Source organism: Dermacentor albipictus, chromosome 1 (assembly GCF_038994185.2).
Source record: "Dermacentor albipictus isolate Rhodes 1998 colony chromosome 1, USDA_Dalb.pri_finalv2, whole genome shotgun sequence".
NCBI lineage: Eukaryota > Metazoa > Arthropoda > Arachnida > Ixodida > Ixodidae > Dermacentor > Dermacentor albipictus.
The window spans coordinates 345979560-346001301 of NC_091821.1; the positions used below are offsets into that span (position 1 = coordinate 345979560).

General features: G+C 47.8%; 2 protein-coding genes across 4 annotated transcripts in view; one reads left to right on the top strand and one right to left on the bottom strand.

The window, feature by feature from the left end:
* LOC135915707 (unconventional myosin-Ie-like) overlaps nt 1–11633 on the bottom strand; it is a 352538-nt gene extending 340905 nt beyond the window's left edge. The window contains exon 1 of one of the 2 annotated variants that reach the window (XM_065448929.2): nt 10473–11633. In XM_065448929.2, coding sequence (XP_065305001.1) covers nt 10473–10475 — 3 coding nt within the window. In that variant the 5' untranslated portion in view covers nt 10476–11633. The remainder of the gene's footprint in view (nt 1–10472) is intronic. The other variant, XM_065448861.1, reaches the window with a different exon arrangement.
* Nucleotides 1–21742, top strand: part of LOC135915571 (potassium/sodium hyperpolarization-activated cyclic nucleotide-gated channel 3-like) — a 452750-nt gene that overhangs the window by 206821 nt on the left and 224187 nt on the right. The gene's annotated exons all lie outside the window — the stretch shown is intronic.

Sequence of the window (21742 nt, forward strand, 5' to 3'; positions counted from 1 at the left end):
CTAAAGAAATTTGGACACTTAATTTGGAAATAAAGGTAGCAGCTGCAGCTTGCTTCCACGAAGAATCCATGTCAAATCGTAGGAATGTCCGTGTACGGACCGTCATTCCCGCACGGTGCTTGTACGACTGCAGCGTAGTATTTCTCTGTGACGATTTTAGTTCGAAGCCCTTATGTCTACAGCGGCCGAAATGGCAATGCTTTCCATCCGTAAGAATCTTCGTCACGGGCTGTTCCCCTTCTCTATAATAATGTGTTAGCGTTCGCGATTGGCAGGGAGCTTGTCCTTATATGCGATCTTTTAAGCCTACGCAATTTTATTTCAGTTCTTTATTTCAGACAACAAAGTCTCGGACACAAGGGCAAAAGGCAGATGTGCTCTGCCTGACGGGAGCCTAGCACCCGAATGGGCATACTCAGAGCATGCGGCAACGGAAACAAGAACATCATACACTATCCTTACATACGCAACACATTTTGATGCAAAGTAAACAAACGGACCAATTGCGATTTGCGAATGCGGGCACAGAATTGCAACGCAGCTAACCACGCATTGAATGCACTTCTTCCGCAGGTTGGGTATATGACGCTCTGGTCGCAAAGACATGGCGATCACTCGACAAGTGGCTGGGTCTCTGCCGACGAGCAGCTTGCTGGTGCTCTAGGTGCGACTTGAATATTTCAATATGCGGGGTAGCGAAATTCCTTACATCCCGAGGCCTTCGTACGCAACGAAACGGCACGAGGCTGCACACGCATATGACGGGACCGAGTACGACTCGAGGACCCCGCCCTCGTGATACCGGCCGCGCAATTCCACCGGCAAGTGGCCCTCGGCATGAACGGCACCGCTTGCACAAAAACACTCGGCAGTTGCGCGCGCCTGGCTCTCAGCGAGGCACTGATGCAATCCCCGAGGGGCTAGTCATCGAGTTTTCCAAAGTGGGCCGTGGGAGGCGAAGGATGCGGGCGCTGGTCGGTGCGTCATAGGATGCTTTTTTGTATTTGCGACTGGCATTGCGATGCAGGCGAGGCCACTTCGTTCCCCGGCACGCGCGAGAAGCTTTATCGGATTGGTTCCGGACCACTTCAGACCCCTTCCCCCCAGCGAGCTCTTTATACTGTTCTTTTAACTTGCCGATGAAATCCCAGTACACGAGCACTATAATACTCTCCGTCTCATAAAAAGTCGGTGCACTGCGGCGAACGCTGCGAGACCCACCGTTTACCCAGAACCAAGGGACGCGCCTGTGAGCCAAAGAAGAAAGGCTTGCTCGTTGTGTGGCGCTAATTAATCATCTAATCTAATCAGCTAATGATCATCTAATGATCATCTAATGTTCATCTAATGATGATCATCTAATGATCATCTAATGTTCCACTGGTGATGGAAAACGCACAGCGGCGGAAAATATGGCCGAGCGGTCCGTTTCCGTTGTTGTTCGCCTATTGACTCACGCGACCGGTAGCTTTCAATGTATTGCACAGAACTGGTTTAGCGTTTCCATCGTTCGAAATGGAGCTGCACAGGAATTGCAGCAGTAACATCGGGTTCGGTTCGCGGCCGCAACAGCAGCGTTTGGTGCAGCGACCGCAACAGCAGCTTGAGCCCTCGGAATGAAGCGAGGAAAGTGACGCTTCGGAAGTAATAGTCCTCTGCCTTCCTTCCGTGTTCTTGCCTCTTTGCAGCTATTTCCTAGACTAAGTAAAATAACTCGTGTTCCAGTAAGCAGAGCTCTTTCTTTCTTTCTTTCTTTCTTTCTTTCTTTCTTTCTTTCTTTCTTTCTTTCTTCGTTATTTATCGGTTTACGCTTAGTTTCTATTGGTGGTGGTGGTGGTGGTGGTGGTGGTGGTGAATTGTAGCAACAGGCGGGTTTAGCCTGGCGAACAAGGCCGGCAATTGCTCCGCCCGAGCGTCTCGCACGATACCGCTGATGGGTTTCACCATATGTCCATCAACCCAGTTTCTCTTAAGAATTCGATCAGGAGACGTGAAGTTTCTTTGCGGGCCATCACTGATCCCTCGGGAAATATAAGGTGTTGCAGGCGCGCATGCGGAAGGTCCTTGTTTTGCAAATTCTTCAGGAGAGTGTCTCTTGCATCTTGGAATTGCTGGCAGGACCACAAAAAGTGCTCAATGTCTCCTGTCTCGTTGCATGTCGTACAGTTCGGAGAATTTATTCGCCCCGTTTTAAATAACCAGGCCGGTGTGTTAGCAGATCCTGTCCTTATACGATGTAGAAGTGAGGCTTCCTCTCGGTGCAATCTCTTGGTTACGCAGGGCATATGCGGTGGAACCCAAAGCGACGCAAAGTGATTTCGAATTTCATATTCTTGCACTTGGTTACTCTTTGGAGCCTTGATTTTGGGAGGATGATATAGCGCTGCGTATGCAAGCGCATCAGCTTTTTCGTTTCCTGAGATACCAATGTGAGAGGGAATCCACTGAAACTTTACTGTGAAGCCTTTGTTGTTGAGGTCTTTCACGATGGCTAGGGATTTGCATGGGAACTTGAGGGATGGAAAACCACGGTATACTTGTTGTAATGCGGCCTTTGAGTCCGTAAGGACAACCACATTCTGCGGAGGCAAAGTCTTTAATTTGCGCAGAGCAGAAGCTATCGCTACGCCTTCCACAACTGTCGACGAGGCTATACAGTCCAGACGCCAAGACCATGTATATCTTAGAGAGGGAATGTAGTATGCAGCTGCACAGCGGTCTTCATCTGCCTTGACTGAGCCATCTGTGTATACTTGCAGGTGATTCGGGTAAGTCGTGTTCAGGTGTTCCAGGACTAAAGACTTGGCTTCTGCCGATGGAATGCAGCTCTTTGATTGCAATCGTGGTACACTTAAGTTGCATGTGATGTCCTCGAATGTCCAGGGTGGTTATATCCTTTCTCTCGGTCTCGAGCAGCGCAATCCTAATACGCGAAGCGTGTTCAATGCTGCATAAAAATGTGAGCGCGGTCTGTTACCTATACGTCGTAAGAGGGCTCTACCGGGCGTAGACTCACTCAATCGTAGAAGCTGGATCATCAGAGCCTCGGAAGCCTGAAGTCGTAGAGGGCGTGACTCAGCTTCGTAGAGCACTTTCTTGTTTGACGCTGGCTGAGGGACTCCAAGGCAAAGTCGGATACCTTTTCTGTGGATGGCTTCTAAGCGCTCGTATTGGCTGTCTGAGGGTGACATCAGAGGTAGCTGATACAGGACTCGACTGGTAACCAACGCTGTATGTAGCCGTAGCATTGACGTCGGGTGGTTGCCCCAGCGTATGCCAGCGACTCGCTTGAGCACATGTAGCCTGGGTGACGACGATGCCACAACGTGGTCAACACCGCGGCGCCAGAGTAGCCTGTGGTCTAAGGTAACGCCCAGAAATCGGACGTTGGTGACCTGTCGAATCTGGTATCCGTCCAAAGTCAGCGTCAAGCGTGTAGATTTTCTTTTCACTCCAGGAAATAGTACGAATGATGATTTCTCTGCTGATAGTGTTAATCCAAGCGTTGCCAAGTGACCCTGAATTGCTTTTACTGCTCCCTGGGCTATTCGTGCGAGGCGGCGATGCTGGTAGCCGGAGACCCATATGCAGATATCATCGGCATATATAGACATCTTCACTGGTGTTCGATGGTTTAGTACTGTTGGGAGGCTACTCATGGCAATGTTAAATAATAAGGGAGATAAAACACTCCCCTGTGGCACACCACGAAATATACGTATTTCATCGCTCAAAGTGTCGCCAAGACGAACTCTGATGCGACGATCATTGAGGAACCTATGTATAAAGTGCAAGAGATGACCCGTGACGCCTATAACTTGTAACTGGCTGATGATGGCTCTTCGAGACACGTAGTCGTAAGCCTTAGAGACATCCATAAAAACAGCAAGTGTCGACAGGCCGTCCGCACTGTAATGTTCTATGTGGCTTAGCAGGTCCAGCACATTGTCTTGAGCGCTTAGACGCTGCCGAAACCCAGTCATGCACGATGGTAGTTTGCGACCCTGCTCGACATACCAAGTGAGTCTTGTGCATGCCATCTTCTCCATTAGCTTCGCTGCACACGAGGTCAGTGATACCGGTCTGTATGAGTCCAGAGCTGCAGGATTCTTTCCAGGCTTCAGAACCGGCACCACCCATGCTACCTTCCATAAATGTGGGATTGCCCCACTGGCCCAGACTTGGTTGAAAAATGCCAGCAAATCACGCCGCCTCTCAACCGGTAGGTTAGTCAGCATCTGATTACTGATAAGGTCAGGTCCCACCGCACAGCGACGTCGGAGGCTGCTCATGGCTAGTTCCAGCTCTCTGAGTGTAAAAGGAGCATCCATTAGGGACGAGGATAGCGGCGGAGGCGGGTCGGTTGTGCTGGCTGACCTGCCAGAAGAGTATATTTCAGCGAACGCATTCGCAAGACAAGCGAGTGTCTTGCCTAACTTCAATGCTAGGGCTTCAAATGGCTTGTGTGGTCGAAAGTTTCCAGCAAGGTTATTAACGACCCACCATATCCTTGGAACTGGTGTGAAGACCGATAGGCTTGCACAAAATGATGCCCATTGATCTCTTCTTAGTTTCCTTGTATACCGCCGAATCACTGCGTTAATCCTGTTGTATATAGTCTTCATTGGTGGGTCACCCTTCATCCTCATCAGCCTCCGTTCCGCTCTTCTACGGGCAGCGCATAGATTTTTGAGCTTTAGATCCGGAGCGGGGAAGTGGTCGGGTAGCTTCAGCTCAGCGGTAGCCAATCTCTTGCTACGTAGCATGTCCGCGAACAGGTCTCCAGATGATTCGCTTAGGCCGTCCCTGTACGTATCCCAATGCGTCACAGGACAGGATCTTCGGCCGTTGGTTCTATATCCAGCAATGTTAACGAAGACAGGAAAATGATCACTGCCCATTCTATCTTTGCTAGTCGTTGACGATGCGAGGATGTCCGTTTCTATTGGTTTTCCTAGAGTATACTTATTTATGGCGTCGTGGTGAGTCTACACTAGCGAGCCCACAAAACGCTGCGTTTTCTTAACTTCATGTTCCCCGTGTCTTTTCCCACCACCGTCCCCCCAACAGTAGAAGCGAGTGTTTCCATCCATTTCCGAAATTACCTTCGTACTTAATTTTTTTTTCTTGAACTCCTTGAGAAAACTCTTTCTCTCAATTTCTTAACTTTCTTTTCTACTCCAGCCAACTGCTCCCATCAAGGGCGTTCGCATTGGCTCAGCACCTTAAAGAGATTTTGCTCCCGTAACCACACACTTATGATGGCGCAATACCAGCGCTTTGTGATGACCTAAGATGACCGCCGCAACTCCACAGTAAATGTGGAGTTGCAGCAATAATTTTTATTATTATTATTATAACCTGTCCTCTGCACATGCTATGTATTTCGTTCCACTCCTTTCTGTAACGCTTTCAGGCCTTGAAGGTACAATAAATAAATTAATTAGAATGTCTTTGTTTAGTTTCGTGTTGTTAAACTGGTGACTATGGCGCATGCTACGAAAGTGGATTGGCCGGGCTTGGTGACATACCTGCGACCTACAGTGCTCACGCCACTGGTGGCCCGCTTAGAGTCCACAAGCCCACTGGAGGTCGAAAAGTCTAATGCTGAATATTATGCCCCGGCACTCCAGTCCTGCTGCTATATTCAGTACAAATTTTTTTTAATACTACAGATAGTCGCAGTTCCTCCTTTAAACCTTTTTGTAGCACCTTGATATCGTCGTTACGCGTTGCTTCCTAATCTTCTCGTGCTCGATAAAAGCAGTCAAATCGTGAAAAGACATGTTTAGCACCCTTAAAAGAGTTCATTTATTCTTGAAGGAGGGTACTTTCAGTTCCAAAGGCAAACTAATAAATGTCCCGGAGGTGCATGGTTATAAGGACATGACTACTGTACGCAAGCGTTAAATCGTATCAGTACATTCGTAATAGCTATGCAGAGCAAGCCGTTGTATATGTGTGTTGGTGAGGATGTTGACACTGTATGTGGGCGATAGTGCACTGTTGTGATAGTGTGGGTGATACGTGGCACTACTGCCCAGTCTGTCCAGATTGCTTTCTACACTCAAGCCCGGTTATAACGAACAGGCTCATGCTCTAGAAATACAGTGAACTCGTTAAGACGAACTCTGTTAAGCCGAATTCTCGCATATCACGAACGACATGGGAACGTTTGGTTTTCCATAGACGCAATGCAAAAAAAAGAATCCACTTAAGACGAACCGCCTCATAAGTACTCTTCGGTTAAGGCGAACATTCAGAGTGAGCGCCACCGCTACCGATCTTGGATACTAGGGTACATCCGTATCGCAAACAAAAGCTGTATACCAACTGCTAGAGGAGGTCAACTCGGTGCGCCTCCGCCTACCTTCTTCCTCCGCGACGCTTCACCTCGTTTCTCCTTTTTCTATAAAGTTCAACAAAATAAGTCCTTTTTATGCCATTTTCCCATGCTGTAAGCATACTTCATGTACCGTTTTAAAGTAAGATACTTGGATGCACGTGGTCATGTTGCCAATTGTTTCTGATAAGACGAATTTCTTATAAGACGAACAAATTTCCATGGTCCCTTCGAGTTCGTCTCAAAGTTTGAAGCAACGGCTAACTCGATATACCCACGCTCGCCTATAACGAACTCAAACGAACTTTTGTGATGCTTTCATTGCATACGGGCTCGTTGTCTTCAATGAATAAGAGAAGTAAGGAAGGAATCTATTTATTGAAAACAAAACTACGCGTAGTAGGCAGAAGCAATCTTTTCCTATGCCCTGAATTGTTTCTCAGCGTCACTAAGAGTGGCGTTTTTGAAACTTGCGCGAGATCACGCAGACCCTGCAGCATGGGTAAGCAACGCAGCAGCACACTTCTAACCTACTAGCCCGCATTTTAACACGATTGCTCGGTCAAAAGGAAAGAACAAAGCCTGGCAAAAGAAACTATAAACATAACTCCCTTGATGGCGCTGGCAATGGAGACCCCTAATTCTAAGAATCCAATATTCAGTTCGTTATGAGGGAGTTATTATACATGGGTCAGCAGATTCCTTGTGTTCGATAAAGAGACTAATTCGCTTTATCAAGATTCATTATATGCTTACGTCTTCCCTCAGCGTATATACGACAGCCAACCAGACTCCTGACTGATAGACATGCCTGCCTTCTTCTTATCTCTCTCATTCACTCCGATCTCCGGCAGCGCATCACATGCCATGCTAGGCAGAAACTACGAATAATGGAACTGTACTGACGATAATTAAACCCGTTCATCGCGACTGGAGGCCGTCATTCACGCGTATTGCAGATTTCCTGCTTTAATGCTCGAACTTGTAGTATCTCTGCCAGGGCATTCTGAAACATGCATTCGAATAAGTCACACATTTGTTTATTCACGTATTATTTTGCAACATCGACTGAACTTGCGTTTTGGAAGGACAGCTGCGTTACGAATGACTCTTCGAACTTTACATACAATGTGCTCTTTGTACGTGGCTGCCGCTGTATTCTTATTTTTTTTTTATCGCGCGTTACAGAATAGTAGTAGCCGGCGCTACAGGAGACGCCAACGTCTCCATGCATATATCCCTATAGTATATATATATATATATATATATATATATATATATATATATATATATATATATCATCAGCCTGGCTACGTGCAGGGCACAGGCCTTTCCCATACTTCTCCAACTACCCCGGTCATGTACTAATTGTGACATACATATATATAGTGAGAGAGAGAGAGAACGAGAGATAAAAGAGAGATAAATGAACAGCGTCTTCTGCCGCACACAACCACAATGTCGGTTATATCGTGACCCAAGTTCGTGTATGAACAAATCCTCTGGATAAGCTACAGCTGCCAAACTTCTTCAGTAAACTTCTGTGAGCTGCATCGTGTTGCCGGCATAAAGAAGGCGCTCTTCTTGAACCAGGCCGTTTGGTTTTCGAACCGTTTTTGAATTTGCCGGTTGCTTTGTGACTCGTTTATTCCCTGCACCTATTAGCGTTCATACATGCGCTGCCGCGTAGAAAGGAGTGGGGAGCTTTCTGTGGCACTCTAGAGTCTTTTCGGAAGCAACAAGTGTAGCACAGATCCAATCGGGGCGGAGGGTTCGAACAGCGTTTACCCTGAATTCCTACAGCGCGCAAAAATTAAATTAAATTATGGGGTTTTACGCGCCAAAACCATTTTCTGATTATGAGGCACGCCGTAGTGGAGGACTGCGGAAATTTAGGCCACCTGGGGTTCTTTAACGTGCACCTAACTCTAAGTGCACGGGTGTTTTCGCATTTCGCCCCCATCGAAATGCGGCCGTCGTGGCCGGGATATACAGCGCGCAAAAGTCGTCCCCATTGGGGCAAAACGCGATAAGAACGTACTACTGCGCTACAATATATTTCGCGATTCCCTGCTCGGGTGTCTCAAAACTGATTTCATTCGTCCCTTGTTTAAAGCAGAGGCCGAGAGAGAGAAAATGATAAATGAAAGGTAGGAGGTTAACCAGGACTGAGCCCGGTTGGCTACCCTACACTGGGGAAAGGGAAAGGGGGACGGAAAGATTAAAAGAAGAGAAAGTTCACTGGAGATATCAGTCGGTCACTCAGTCCGGATCACAGACGCTGGCTCAATCCGGTCGCTTTCAAATATCGCAGCAGCGCTTTTGTGGCCTTTTGTAGCCGTGATATGCGAGGCCATGATCCCAAGATCTTGTTCAAGGTGAACGGCTTTCCATCTAGCTGATTGAGAACTGTGCAGAGGTCTTGCCTTTTATTTTCATAAGTGGGCAGTAGCACAGTAGGTGTTCTATGGTTTCCTCGACACCGCAGGCATTGCACTCGGCGCTATCAGCCATTCCAATCAGAAATGCGTAAGCCTTTGTGAATGCGACGCCCAAACGTAAGCGGCACAGCACTGTTTCCTCATTTCGCGGAAGACCTGGTAACAGCCGCAGTTGCATAGAGGGATCGAGGGAATGCAAGCGATGGTGAGTAAATTCAGGTGTGTGCCGCTTCTCCAATGTCAAAGAGTGCGCTAGCTTGCCTAAGTGTTGGGCTGCGTCGGTCCGCGATAAAGGTATTGAAACAAGGGTTGCTCCTTCGTGTGCTTTTCTAGCAGCTTCGTCAGCGAGGTCGTTGCCGGAGATACCGCAATGACCAGGCAGCCACTGAAACACGACGTCGTGTCCTTTCGCGATCATGTGATGGTGCATTTCTCGTATATCCGACACGAGTTGTTCACATTACCCGCGACAAAGCAGAGGGCGAAGTTCACGAAGCTCTTTGCCCCCGGTTGGCCGCATTTTCTAATAGCATATGTCCGACATCATGATCGGCTGGTACCTGATCTTACCAAGTGTTCTACTGTAAGCGTTTTCTTTTTTTAATTTCATTTTTATGCTATCCTTCGTTACACCTGGCATGCAAAACACGCCGCACAGTGATGTCAGCAACTCTCGAAACAAGCGCACGTTCGCCGAGTTGTCAAAGTTCAAGCCGGTATATGTAAACATATCTGCTAGATACGGCGATGTCCCGCGTGGTCGCGAGAAGAGTCGATAACTGCCCCATACCCGGCGCGTTTTACAATACCCGCCGCATCCTGAAGTGAGAGTATGAACGGGTCGTCAATCCAGCGATAAGGCGTCGTCTGTTTTGCTGGCGGATCTCGCCGAATGTTGCATGGCGTGATACATAAGACGAGCCCGACGTTCGATTGGCTTGCGATGTCGGCAGCTATGTCGCAGAGACATGTAGCGGCGGCTTCGCCGAGTACGTGAGCCATCCGTGACGCATCGTTTTGGATTGCTTCCAAGAAGAGTAGGGGGAGATTCTGTCGCGACCGGCGACACAACAGCGAACTAGAATGCGCTCGAAGAAAGCAGCCGCAATGGGGCAAGTAGCGAGAGGTTTCTTTCGGGATCGTTTGAGGATCGTCACAAACGCAGACAGGTTAACGGAACGTATATTCTGAAGACGTTAACGATTTACAATTGTGCGGAAGACGTCTATAAGTATGGCGGATCTATTTCTGATGTCTTTTATTGTAAAAATACACGTATAAAATGGCTCGCGAAGCTGGGTAACCGGCACAGGACATGGCCGGTTGAATATACACGCGCTAGCCGTCGTTTACGCAATGTCTTTTGCCAGGAGGTGAAACAGGTGGCATGTTGCGCACGTGATACATACATATATATATATGTGTGTTGGTGTTTCTCCCCCCTTCCTTTCTTTCTTTTTATACGATGTGTGAGGTAATAATGACTGTATGCTTTCTGCGTACAGTAAAAAGAGCACAACATTAAACACTAGACCTGAATTCCGGACGTACTCATGTGGTATTCGAAACGTTTGCTCACGGTCTCAGAACAAACGCAACTGTCAGACTCTGTACTGAGAGCTTGTATTGCCACAGCGAACACGTGCGCACCTGGGTGCATGTTTGTAACCTTAGACACGTGCACTTACCATGTTGGCTGATGTGCCGGAGGACTCCGGTCGACGAATACACTAACTTTACACACTGCTCGGCGCTTCGGAGTAGTCACGGTAGCAGAGATTTCGCGGGCGCCGATGCACACTGCACCGCGTTGTACACACCAACCGCACTTTCGCCGAAAAACGAACAGCCCGAGACGCCTACGATCAGAAACCGGCTTTCATCGGCAGTCTGTGCACGTAGCAGGCATTACTGCTGCCCACGCGAACTGTAGCCCGGACGCTCTCTGCAGACGGGAAGAGCACACACGCAGAACACAAACATCGTAATAGTGCACATAGTGATTCTGCATGTGCCGTAACACCGATCCACTCGCAGAACCAGATTGGCGTCGTCCCGTGAAGGGCGTAGCAGACGATGTGCGAAGCAGACGACACAGCAGAAACTCTCGTTCGGAGGCAATGACACCCGCGCAGCTCACGAACACGAAGGCTCAACGAACCCTCAAGAGACTGCCGCGGCACTCTAAACGAAAGCACGCGCGGATACCCAGCGTTGACATGCGTTGTCTTGTAGCACAACACACATCACCACCAGCACGAAAGAACAAAGCCCTTCCGGACGATTGCACAGATGCGTTGCCGCAGCGTCAATCCGAATCCGTAGCCACAGCCGGACGCCAGTTGCGTGCGACAGTTCCACGCGCACGCATAAACACACAAGCGACGACTCCTTCCAAGCTGCACGCTGCTGCTACCGCCGCTCCCACGAGTCGAGCGACGACGCAGGGGCACTCCCAGCTGGCTTTCCAGAACCGGGCGGTGATATCATATCGGCGTCGTCGCGCGCGAGCGACTCTCACACGTCACATCCGGGTGAGTGAGGGACTCGAACGAGGAGCGGTGCCCCTCCGTCAGCGGTCCGACGGGCCTTGAACGTGGTGGCGTTTACGCTGGCAGCGCGCGCGCACACACACACCCGGCCGTTGTACCAGCCTCCCGGCAAAGTCATGTACTGGGAGCTTTTGTTTTCCGTTACCTGTCCGACCGACGGCCGTTCCCTCACTCAGCCGGCGCGCTTTTCTCTTTCGGCCGCTTTCACCCGTCGCTTCACGGCCGGTGCGCGGGGCGGGCATATGTGGAGCGCGAAGGATGACCTTGATTGCTCGGGGACCTGGGCCACTTGGGGAAGCAAAACGGCCAAGCGCGCACTGTGCTCGACGCAAGTCTCGTTTCGACTGCGATTTGCGGTCCGTTATCTGTGAAAGTGCCATTTTGCGGCGACGCATTCGTGCGCGAGCAACTCAAAGCAAGTGTACGCTGCCTCATCCTGTGCGGATTGGCGCCTTTGCCTCCTGTGCAGCGACAGCGGGGCGTCCGTGTCAAACAACCGGTTCCCGCGCGGGAAAACTATGTCCTGAAGCGAACTGTGAGGAAGTCCTGTGTTCTTGAGAGACCCGAATAACACCCTCCTTTCCGCGTTATACACAGTACAGCACATTAGGTAATGTTCTATGTCACCACACACACCACACGTTGAACATAATGGTGATAACGCCAGGCCAGTCTTAAACATCCACGCAGGGGTACGAGCAGAGCCCGTGCGAATGCGTAGCAGTAAGGTTGCTTGGTTTCTTTGGAGACCCTTGATCACACATGGCTTGTGAGGTGAGCTCCACAAAGAACTGAAGTGGCACGACACCGCTTCTCTGAAGAGTCTCCCGTCTTCTTGAGGCACTTTTCTCGAAGGATTCCCAGACAGCGCTGTGTAGACAGCGCGGTTGTGTAGGAAGGAGGTCTCTCGCCTTCTGTTAAATTACCTACAGGACACGGATTTGGCTTCAACATGGTGAACTGAGGAGTGAACATTTGTAATTGGGAGGTCTGTGTCGGATTACGTGATTTAATTATTTTAAGTGTCGCTACGGTGGAGCAATTGCCGGCAGCAACTGCAAGGCTAATCCCACCAGTAGCCTACAACAACTCAACTCAACTCAACTCAACTCCGTGTCAAACAAGAACTGTTTCAGACAACTTCGAGGCGGCCGCTGTCCACCTGCCATGCCAGTTTGGCTGTGTTCTGACGAGGCCTGACCTTGGTTTTGTACGCCCTTTTGAAACGGGACACGTTTACACTCGACACCCAAGGCGGCAATGTACGAGGTTGCGAAGCTATTTTAAGGGCGCAGCTCCACGATTGATTTCTGCCCCGGGAATAGTAACACGGTGACTTCGAATAAATGGAACTTTCGGATAAACAGAACTGTGCTTGCCTATTGATTGAATAACCGAAACAGCTTTCTCTTCAACTTAAGATAAATGTAACTACCGCTATAAATATTTGTCAAATGTAATGAACTCGGAATGTACCTCACTGCGTTTTAGTTTCGCCACCCAGATATCAACGACGAAGCACTACTTCTGTGAGAGTTCACTGTCACAAAAGAAAATAGTCACCCAATGCTTCACGATAGGAGACTGCAGGTGAACTTTGGCATGTTGCACAGTCACATTGAAGCGTTGTGTCTGAAAGACGTTGTAGGTGATTAGTTGGTTCCGGGAAGGCTTGCACAAGATGGAGAAAATTGAATTACGGGGTGTTAAGTGCCAAAACCACGATTTGATTACGAGGTACGCCGTAATGGGGGACTCCGTATTAATTTTGGCCACCGGGGCATTTTTTAAGTGCCCCCAATGTACGGCACACAGCCGTTTTTGGATTTCGCTCCCATCGAAATGCGGCCGCCAAGGCCGTGAATTTGATCCCGTGACCTCGTGCTTAGCAGCGCCACACCACAGCCGCTAAGCCACCGCGGTGGGTCACAAGGCAGACTAGACTAGTATCTTGCCTGTCCTACGCCTTAGCTCCTAATGAGGAGTCCCTAGTCTCGCGTTGTAGTGCATTGTTATACGACGCGGTCTCGTTGATTCATTGATGTCAAAAAATGCTTTGCCCTTTTAGAGCTGCCGTGTGTATACGCTCTAAAAACAGTTGCACCCTTGGGGTGCATATTTTCCACACAACAATTGTCATCTGTCTTGCTTGCGTTTCCTTTCTTGAAAACGCTGCACTCGTTACTTTCCTGCCGAGATTGTTCTGTCATGCTGATAACGCGCATGCCGTCCGTGACTTGGCTTCCAGCGTTAAAGAAAGGAAATGCGGGTAAGACAGATGACGATTGTTGTTGTGTGGCAGATACACAACCAAAAGGGTGAAACTATTCTTAGAGTTTATAGTATGTCACTTACTTCACTTAGACGACGTTTTCGTTAAAGTGAACAAAATAAGGGCTCCCGTGCTATTAAGTGCACTTGCTTTCAAACGAGAGGACGACACAAACAAGTAAAACGGAGTCGATGTTCGCGCCGGCAATAATACACAACAGAGTCACCCGAACAGCTGCTGCAGATTATGTTTCTTATGTGTCCACATGTGTATGGTCGTAAAACTTGGGATGTCTCTGTGATGACTCTGCAGTTATCCTGTGCGAACGTATTGTGACGCCACTGCACCTGTTCACGAACCTGAACGTTCACAGGTGCGCTGAACTGTTTCGAGCTCATCGCTTGCTCGAAGCATGTGGACGTATCGGCAACGGGCTCCGAGTGCAACGCAATTTGACCACCGAAGGGACGATCCCGTGTAACAGATGACAAAGTTCTCTCTCACGAGGACCGGACAATGTGCTTGGCTTTTTGTCAGCCCACAAGCTGAAGAAGTCAGCCAGTCGAGCGTCGTCCCGTAGAGTCCACTACATGCCTGCTCGCTCGCCAAAGGAACTAATGGCGCAAACAATCAACTATACAGGTGATTAAATGCCAGCTAACGCGTTCCTGTTCGCTTTGTTGAGCGTTAATATCCGGCCACGTTTCCAGGTAGTGCGTTTACTCGAACAAAACTAAAGTGCAGCACGGATTTCCGTGACTGATACCATGCAGCAGGACAGCGTGAGTCACAGATGCCGTTGAGCGATTACAAAGACCAGCAGTCCTTGGCTGACACCGAACCGTACGCTGAATGAGTGAGTGAGCATACATCGATGATAAGTGCCGGCAATATAATAAAGATAATGTCAACACCAAAGGGGCTATAGACATGACTCATATCCCTTCCATTTGCCCAAATTTACGCCAACAATCCGCAGGGACAGTGGTCATATAGATGATAAAATTGCTGAAACAAAGAGCTACGTCAGTACTTAGGAATTATAATGACGTTATTGTCTACGAGAGCTGCAGTTATACATAGCGGTTCGCTGTTCCCCCAGCGTGGGAAGGATGAGTATTAGAAGGGTCTTGACCTATAAACTTCGCCCGTCTGACTTCAAACAGCTTTGTGGCTTTGGAAATGTATAATTTAAGATACAATGTTGCCTTACTGCTACAACAATTACCTTTGATTATGCATTTCTGATGAAGCTTGCTGTCTTCATGCATTTAGAAAGATATTATAGAAAGAGAAGGTAGTTTATAAATATTAACCGTGATAAACAGCAGCCCAAAGACGTCTAAAGTGGCAAGCACGAACATCAGACAAATCTATCATTCACATGGTAGCCAATCTTCGGATTAGAAGCACTAGGAACAGCGCTAGTGCTTCCTCTAATACTTTATTTAGGGGACCTTACGGTGAGGGCAGATAGTTGCAGCAACGCCTTCTGGCGCATTCCCAAGAATGTTCCGCAAGTCACGTCATTAAAAAAAAAGTTATTTCTCATTATATTTACGCGTTCGCCCAACACGGCTACGCATTGTGATCCACCCGAAGGCGTGTACAGCGCCTGTGACTGTAAACAACAGCAAGACATTTCTCCCTCCCTCGCTCCCCCCCCCCCCTCTCTCTCTCTCATTCGTTGACGAAACTCTGCTCAAGCCCGAAATGTAAATACGATCCCGTGCATCCCTCTCGCAGAAGTGGCTCGCGCGTCGGTTTGTTTATTTAAGAACTCTGTTCACCGGTGAAACAATGCCTCGCGATGTAATCCCCTCATTCGTAAACGTATATACGAGTGTGCCGGGAAGCACTATATACACTTATTACTCTTACTTACCTCTAGTCGGCCCACGACTACGTGCCGACGAGCGAAGATTAGCGATGCGTTTACTTCGGTCCTAATGGAACTGGAGTGGGGATGTCATCCACAGTGTGGTCCCACGCGAGGCCTCGGCAAAAAACAACAACAACGAATATCCCGGAGCTTAGCTTTAGTCGGAGGAAGCGTATGCGCATGGCTTTTGAGGCCAGTGTTTATAAACATTGTCTTTTTCTTCTTTTTTTTATGACGTACTGTGGTAGTATGTGGCTGACAAAGAACATTACACAACAAATGAAAAACGCTAACGGGAATCTATCGCTGTAATACTAGAAGCAGTGCGTATGCCTACAAATTCGTGCGGACTTAAGAGAAGTTTCTGCAATCAAGGAGTAGTAGCACACATTTCAGTCGTCTTTGGATGTAGCTTTAGTGCTTCCAGATGTAGCTTTAGTGGTTCACTAACATACGGTACGCCGTATATCCTAGCGTAAACAGAGTAAAACGGCTGCCGCCAGCTCGGTCGACGACTGACTAAACAGCGAATCAGCCAGGAAGCATGCGGCTCAAGCCCGGAGCCGACATCGGCGGGCCTTTGAATATTCTTTGACTATTCTTTTCCAAGCTAAGCATACTCACAATAGGTCAGCTATTCCAATTAAGGCTTGCTATTCATACACATAGAGAAATGTTGCATGACCCTAATACCCTGTCCACATCTTCGTCATCTGACAACTTACTAATATATCACCTTAGGCATAACCGACTTCGAACACCTATGTTTAGAAGCAAATAAGATACTCAGACACTCGCCTACCAAGTACCTCATTTCTAAATAATAATTGAGAAATCGCTAATATGATTCAGGAATGCAGGTTGGCTTACATTTGCTAAGCTCCTAACACTCCAAGTATGGTACTTAGCTCTCCTCGCGGTCTCGATATCTTTTCTTTCTTTAGTCCTTATTTCTTTCTCTTAAATTTTTTTCTCCTGTTTGTTGTACAATTTTCTTGAAGCACTGATCAGTATTATTTGCTTGTTTAAATATTTTCTTCTTCTCTCGCATTACTGGTGCTATACTATGTATAAAGTTTAACAATCTTACTTTTTTGTAAATTTGATTTCGTACCGCATACATTTTGTTCTTCCTTTTCTTCTTTCTACATTGTTGCACTGTCTTTTCGTAATGTTCCGCCACCTGAGCAATGTATGGGTAGGGGGGCCTTTGCCAGGCAGTTGCATCTGCCTTTAGCCCCTACAATCCAGTCAATGTAATGTCTAAATAAAGCATTCGAAAAAAAAGATGGCGGCTAACCTTTGTCGGGCCAGGCGCCGTCCGAGAGCTTGACTTCAGTAAATGTTTTTTTTTTTATGCAGGTCAATATACGTCGTCATGTTCTCCTTGCTTCCACAAAAGCTACTCTGCCATATTCTTAGCGCTCTCCGATATTTAGCACATATTCCTTGTAAAGGAATAATGGTTAACTTCAAGTACGTAATCGCAATCTGTATGTGTCACAAAAAATAATAGCGCATAGTTCTCATTCTATCAATTATATGTGAGCATAACATTGAAGCTTTAAAAAACTTTTCCACAAATCAACCTTATTCGCTCTGCATTTCTCTCCCAGGCCCTTGGTGTTTAAATGATCTGTAAACTTGTACCTTCAGTTCCGCTTACATAGATGAAATTCATTTACTCTTGCCACCGGGCTCATTTGTTATTACCTTGTCGCCAATGTAGCCTTCAAATGTGATCATAAACACCCGCGTACTTAGATTTAGTTTCACGTTAAAGAACCCCAGGGGGTCAAAATTTCCGGAGTCCTCCACTACTGCGTGCCTCATAATCAGAAAGTGGTTTTGGCACGTAAAACCCCATAATTTTTTAAAATTGTGATCATAGTGTCCGTGTTGTCCTAGTCTTTCTAAATCAGTTTTGCAACGTTTGTAAACGTGACCTCTCCGGCGATGGAGTCCTTCGGAAAACGATCTCTAACTAGGCAGACTGGAATGCGCCGTTTCCCACCATGTCATGGAACTTTCGGTAGTGTTGGGCTCAGCCAATGGATGCCGAGCAGACCTCTTAAATAGGTCATGGACTTGGACGATGCAGTTGCCCTCTAGTCTTCGGCAAGGGATGTTCAACCCTTCCTCCTCCTCCTCCTCCTCCTCCTCCTCATCATCATCATCATCATCATTCTTCATCTTCTTCTTCATCTTCTTCTTCTTCTTCTTCTTCATCTTCTTCTTCTTCTTCTTCTTCTTCTTCTTCTTCTTCTTCTTCTTCTTCTTCTTTTTCGCTCCCTTCTTTTTGGAAGGTCCTGCTCAATACAACATTTCCAGCATAGTAAGCACGTCCTTCCATACTGAATAGAATTTACTTGAAAGGGATGCTATGTGCTCAACTCATGACTGAATTTCGCGGCTCGCTGCGGCAGCTCAGTGGCCGCTGCTAAGCTCGAGGTGCTGGGTGCCGTCCCGGCCGTAGCGGCCGCCATGGCCCGTCTACCGTGCATTGGGCACACGTCAAAGAACCCCGAATCGGTCAAGGTCATTTTGCAGTGCCCCAGTATAGGGTGCCTGATATTCATATCGTGATTTTGGCGCCTAATACCCCGGAAAACAAAAATAAACATTAATTTCGTGAAAACATTTGAGCGGCGCCTAAGATTACAGTTGTGTGTCTCCGTGGGAGAGAATGCAAGCTCGCAATGAAAAGAAAGTAGCATAACTATATGTATAACACTCGAACTGCCCATAGCCCTATGTTTGCAATAAAGTACTCGCAAGTGCCTCGTATTTCTGTTTTTAATAACGCCGGGGTGTTGAGCTTTCACAAACCCAACAGGAGAATGGCAGTCTGCAAGAGCCTGGCAAGGTAAGGCATCCTCACCTCTGTCATTATTTCAACTCTGCAGCTAGTCACAGTTTCAACAATGGTCTTGCCATAAGGTGCACGAGGAGTTTAACGCGCCGGTTTTATTTGCTGTTTTGCCATGTTTTTGCTCCCGTTAACTATTATGTAATTTCACCCTGTTTTGTCATTATTTTAACTGCGTGACGCTTCTACTTCCAACTATATATCGTGCTTCCCCCTTTCCGTAATGCTTCTACTGGAGCCTGTGAGGTTTGTGAATAAATGAGTGCGTCTCGAACCGCACCTCTTATGTAACCGAGTATACTCCCCAAATATCTTGTTTATTTGGTTAATAGTGGGTTTGAGCAGTTTGACTTGTTTCTCCCGCTTAAGTAATAAAAACAGAAAAAAAAACGGAAACACACAACATGAAACCGACAGACCGGGCGCTGTCCTTAGAGGTTTGGTTAAATTGACTCACAAAGACATCAGAGCGAGTCTTCCCTGATGGCGCACCGGTGCCACCGGCGCTTATGGGAATAGGCTCGACTTATGCACGGAGGGGGCTCAATATAGACGGCATATGCGGCGTGCTCCCGAGGTTCGATAACAGATGCCTTTCTTAGAAACGCTTCATGAGCACGGAATAAGGCTTCCCTTTCCGTTTCTCTTCCACATCTCCTTTTTTATTCCTGACATACAATCTGCGCTTGGCCGAAGAAAACATGAAGGCGGAAACCTCTTCATCTGAAAAGCGGACTCTCGCGATGATTCCGCATATACCGCATCCCCACTTCCACGTACGCAACGCCTCGTGCAACGCACGTCTCCGTGTAGGAAATAGCTCCGATCGCGCTGATGGCTGCAGCAGCTGCGGCAGCCTCACTAACATACACACACGCACGCGCCTATAACGGGGTCACGACAACGAGACGATGAGGACGATGGAGCCGTGCTGCAGCTGACGAGACGAGTTAACGGGGCGCCGCCGATCGACGCCTCGAGACGATGACGTTCTCGAGAGCGCAGCCGCCTGTGACGCTTGGCGCGTATCTCGGACGAGCTGCGCCTCCAGCGCCTAGTCGACGAAAGACGGGCGCCCGCGAAGCCATTGTCTTCGAAATGGCTGATCAGACAGTGGCGGCGCGCTCGTGCAGATCGTGCTCCTTCCGAGCGGCCCCTCATTCCATATTGTAGCGCACGCCTCGCGTGGCCCCGGCGCTGTAACGAAGGCAGAGAGGGACGCACACTGGCGAATGGGACGCTGCTGGCAGTCGCTGACGTCCGCTTCTGAGAAGAACCGCGCGCACGGCAGCCCCCGTTCATATACGCGCGCTTAACTCCGTACTCTCATTAACGGTTTTGCATGTCGGCGGTGTCCGTTCATGCGTGAGTGCATGGCGTGACGCATGGCGCCGCCTCTGCGTGTTGATGGTCCGCGGTGTGAATCATAAGGGCGCCAAATCATGCGTAGTTTCTACGCGGGCGTGTGCCGAGGTGTGTCGAGACGGTATCGACTGTACCGGCGGCGCGCGGTAGCATCTGTGCTTCCGTTAGCTCATGAACGCAAGCCTGATCCGTCATCTTTCGTGTTATTTTGGGAGCAAGGGAACACAATATTCCAAGGGAGCACAATATTCAAGCGCGGAGCCTATAGGAAACAATTGTTATCCCCATGTATGCCTCCTGCGAAATAAATTACGGCTTTCTTACAGCGTCAAGAAAGCCCTCAAGAAAGTGTGACCCCTCAAGAAAGTGTGACAGCAGGCGTAAATTGAATCTGAATTCGCATTCACAAAAGCGCTTACGCTAAAAGTGTTCGCAAGGAAAAAATTCAGCCAATCCTGATGTTGGACAGCAAACACGGCCGGTCAGTGGCAGTGAGCTCTTACGAACGAGGAGCTTTGTCAATTCGGTCTCTGAATATCTATATATAAACAGAAAGATTAAGCCCTGCCTGTTCCACGTGCTTGCCGATGAAAGTGGAAGGCATTATTTGTTCGTAACAATCTTTGCTAAAACTGGGAGACCAAGGCTTGATGCGCACTCAATTATTTTTGAAATTCAAATACCAGGGGATGAATTCCCAAAGCTTTTCGTGCGTAAGTGATCTTTGTCATTGAACCACTTCTATCGCTTAAAAATATGTCCCGCACAGGACTGGCTGGCATTTGCTCTTACGAACAATTCTAACGTAAGAGCGTTTGTTTGTGAATACGGCCCCAGTTCTCGGTCATCTTCACTTACTTGCGTTTGTATGAGTGGCAATAAAACCTTGCGATCTCTTATAATACAGAACGTTCGCATTTCATAAAATCGCACTTTGCTGGTGAAGCAAGATTATCTCTCATTGAGGGGAGGCCCTGAGCTACGCCTGCGCACTTGAAGACACCTCGCACGTCCCGCTTTCCCCTTTGCGTCTACCCACTATACAGTTCTAGAGTAACGTAAATACGAAGAAGTATCTGGTGGTGGCTAGTGCACACGGTCCTATAGCATCGTCTCATTTTAACAATATATTTAGTTGTTTATGTCAACACAGACACGGGAGACGGCAGCTCAAGACTATAGTTTGAACACTAAGGTTCTCAGTAGTTTATTTCCTTGTCTTTAATTTGAAGCTCGTACGAAGCCATAAACAGCACAAACACAACACGTACGGTTGAGCTATTTCGCATTCAATTCCAGGTCTCTTTGGCGTACAAGGAAAAAAATGGGTTGAACAAAACGTGGTGTAAGCACAAGCGCTTAAACTGGAATTGCACGTTCTCTCTCTCTCTCTCTCTCTCTCTCTCTCTCTCTCTCTCTCTCTCTCTCTCTCTCTCTCTCTCTCTCTCTCTCGCGTTGTTGTTGTTGTTGTTGTTGTTGTTGTTGTTGTTGTTGTTGTTGTTGTTGTTGTTGTTGTTGTTGTTGTTGTTGTTGTTGTTGTTTTCAATCAGTGCTCGCGCCCTTGATTTCTCTGCAACGGTGGGGAGTAGGGCATTAGAGGATACGGACGACCTGACTGTCTTTTATCATCAAATATATTTATCTCCCTCCACGTTCGCGAATTTGTGTATACAGCGAATGAATAAAGTTTCTCATAATAATAATAAAAAATAACTTTATACTCTAAATTACTTTATCTCTTCTTCATTATTTTTCTTTCTGCGATGCTCAAGTTTCGCGTTGCTAAAGAATATGACGTTACATGGGGTGCACAATTCCCGCACCTCGAAATTACTTGAGCCATTTACTCAGGAAAAGGTAACACTAATACCCCTTCCAGGGGCATCGTCGAGGACTCGCCTTTTATCACACAAACGTGAACTCCTAAAGCCCCTTACATATAGAGATATTGCCTCTGCTTAAATAATAAATTCTCTCCCGGGCTATTCATAAGGCCGCCGTCAGGTTTCCTTTAGTAG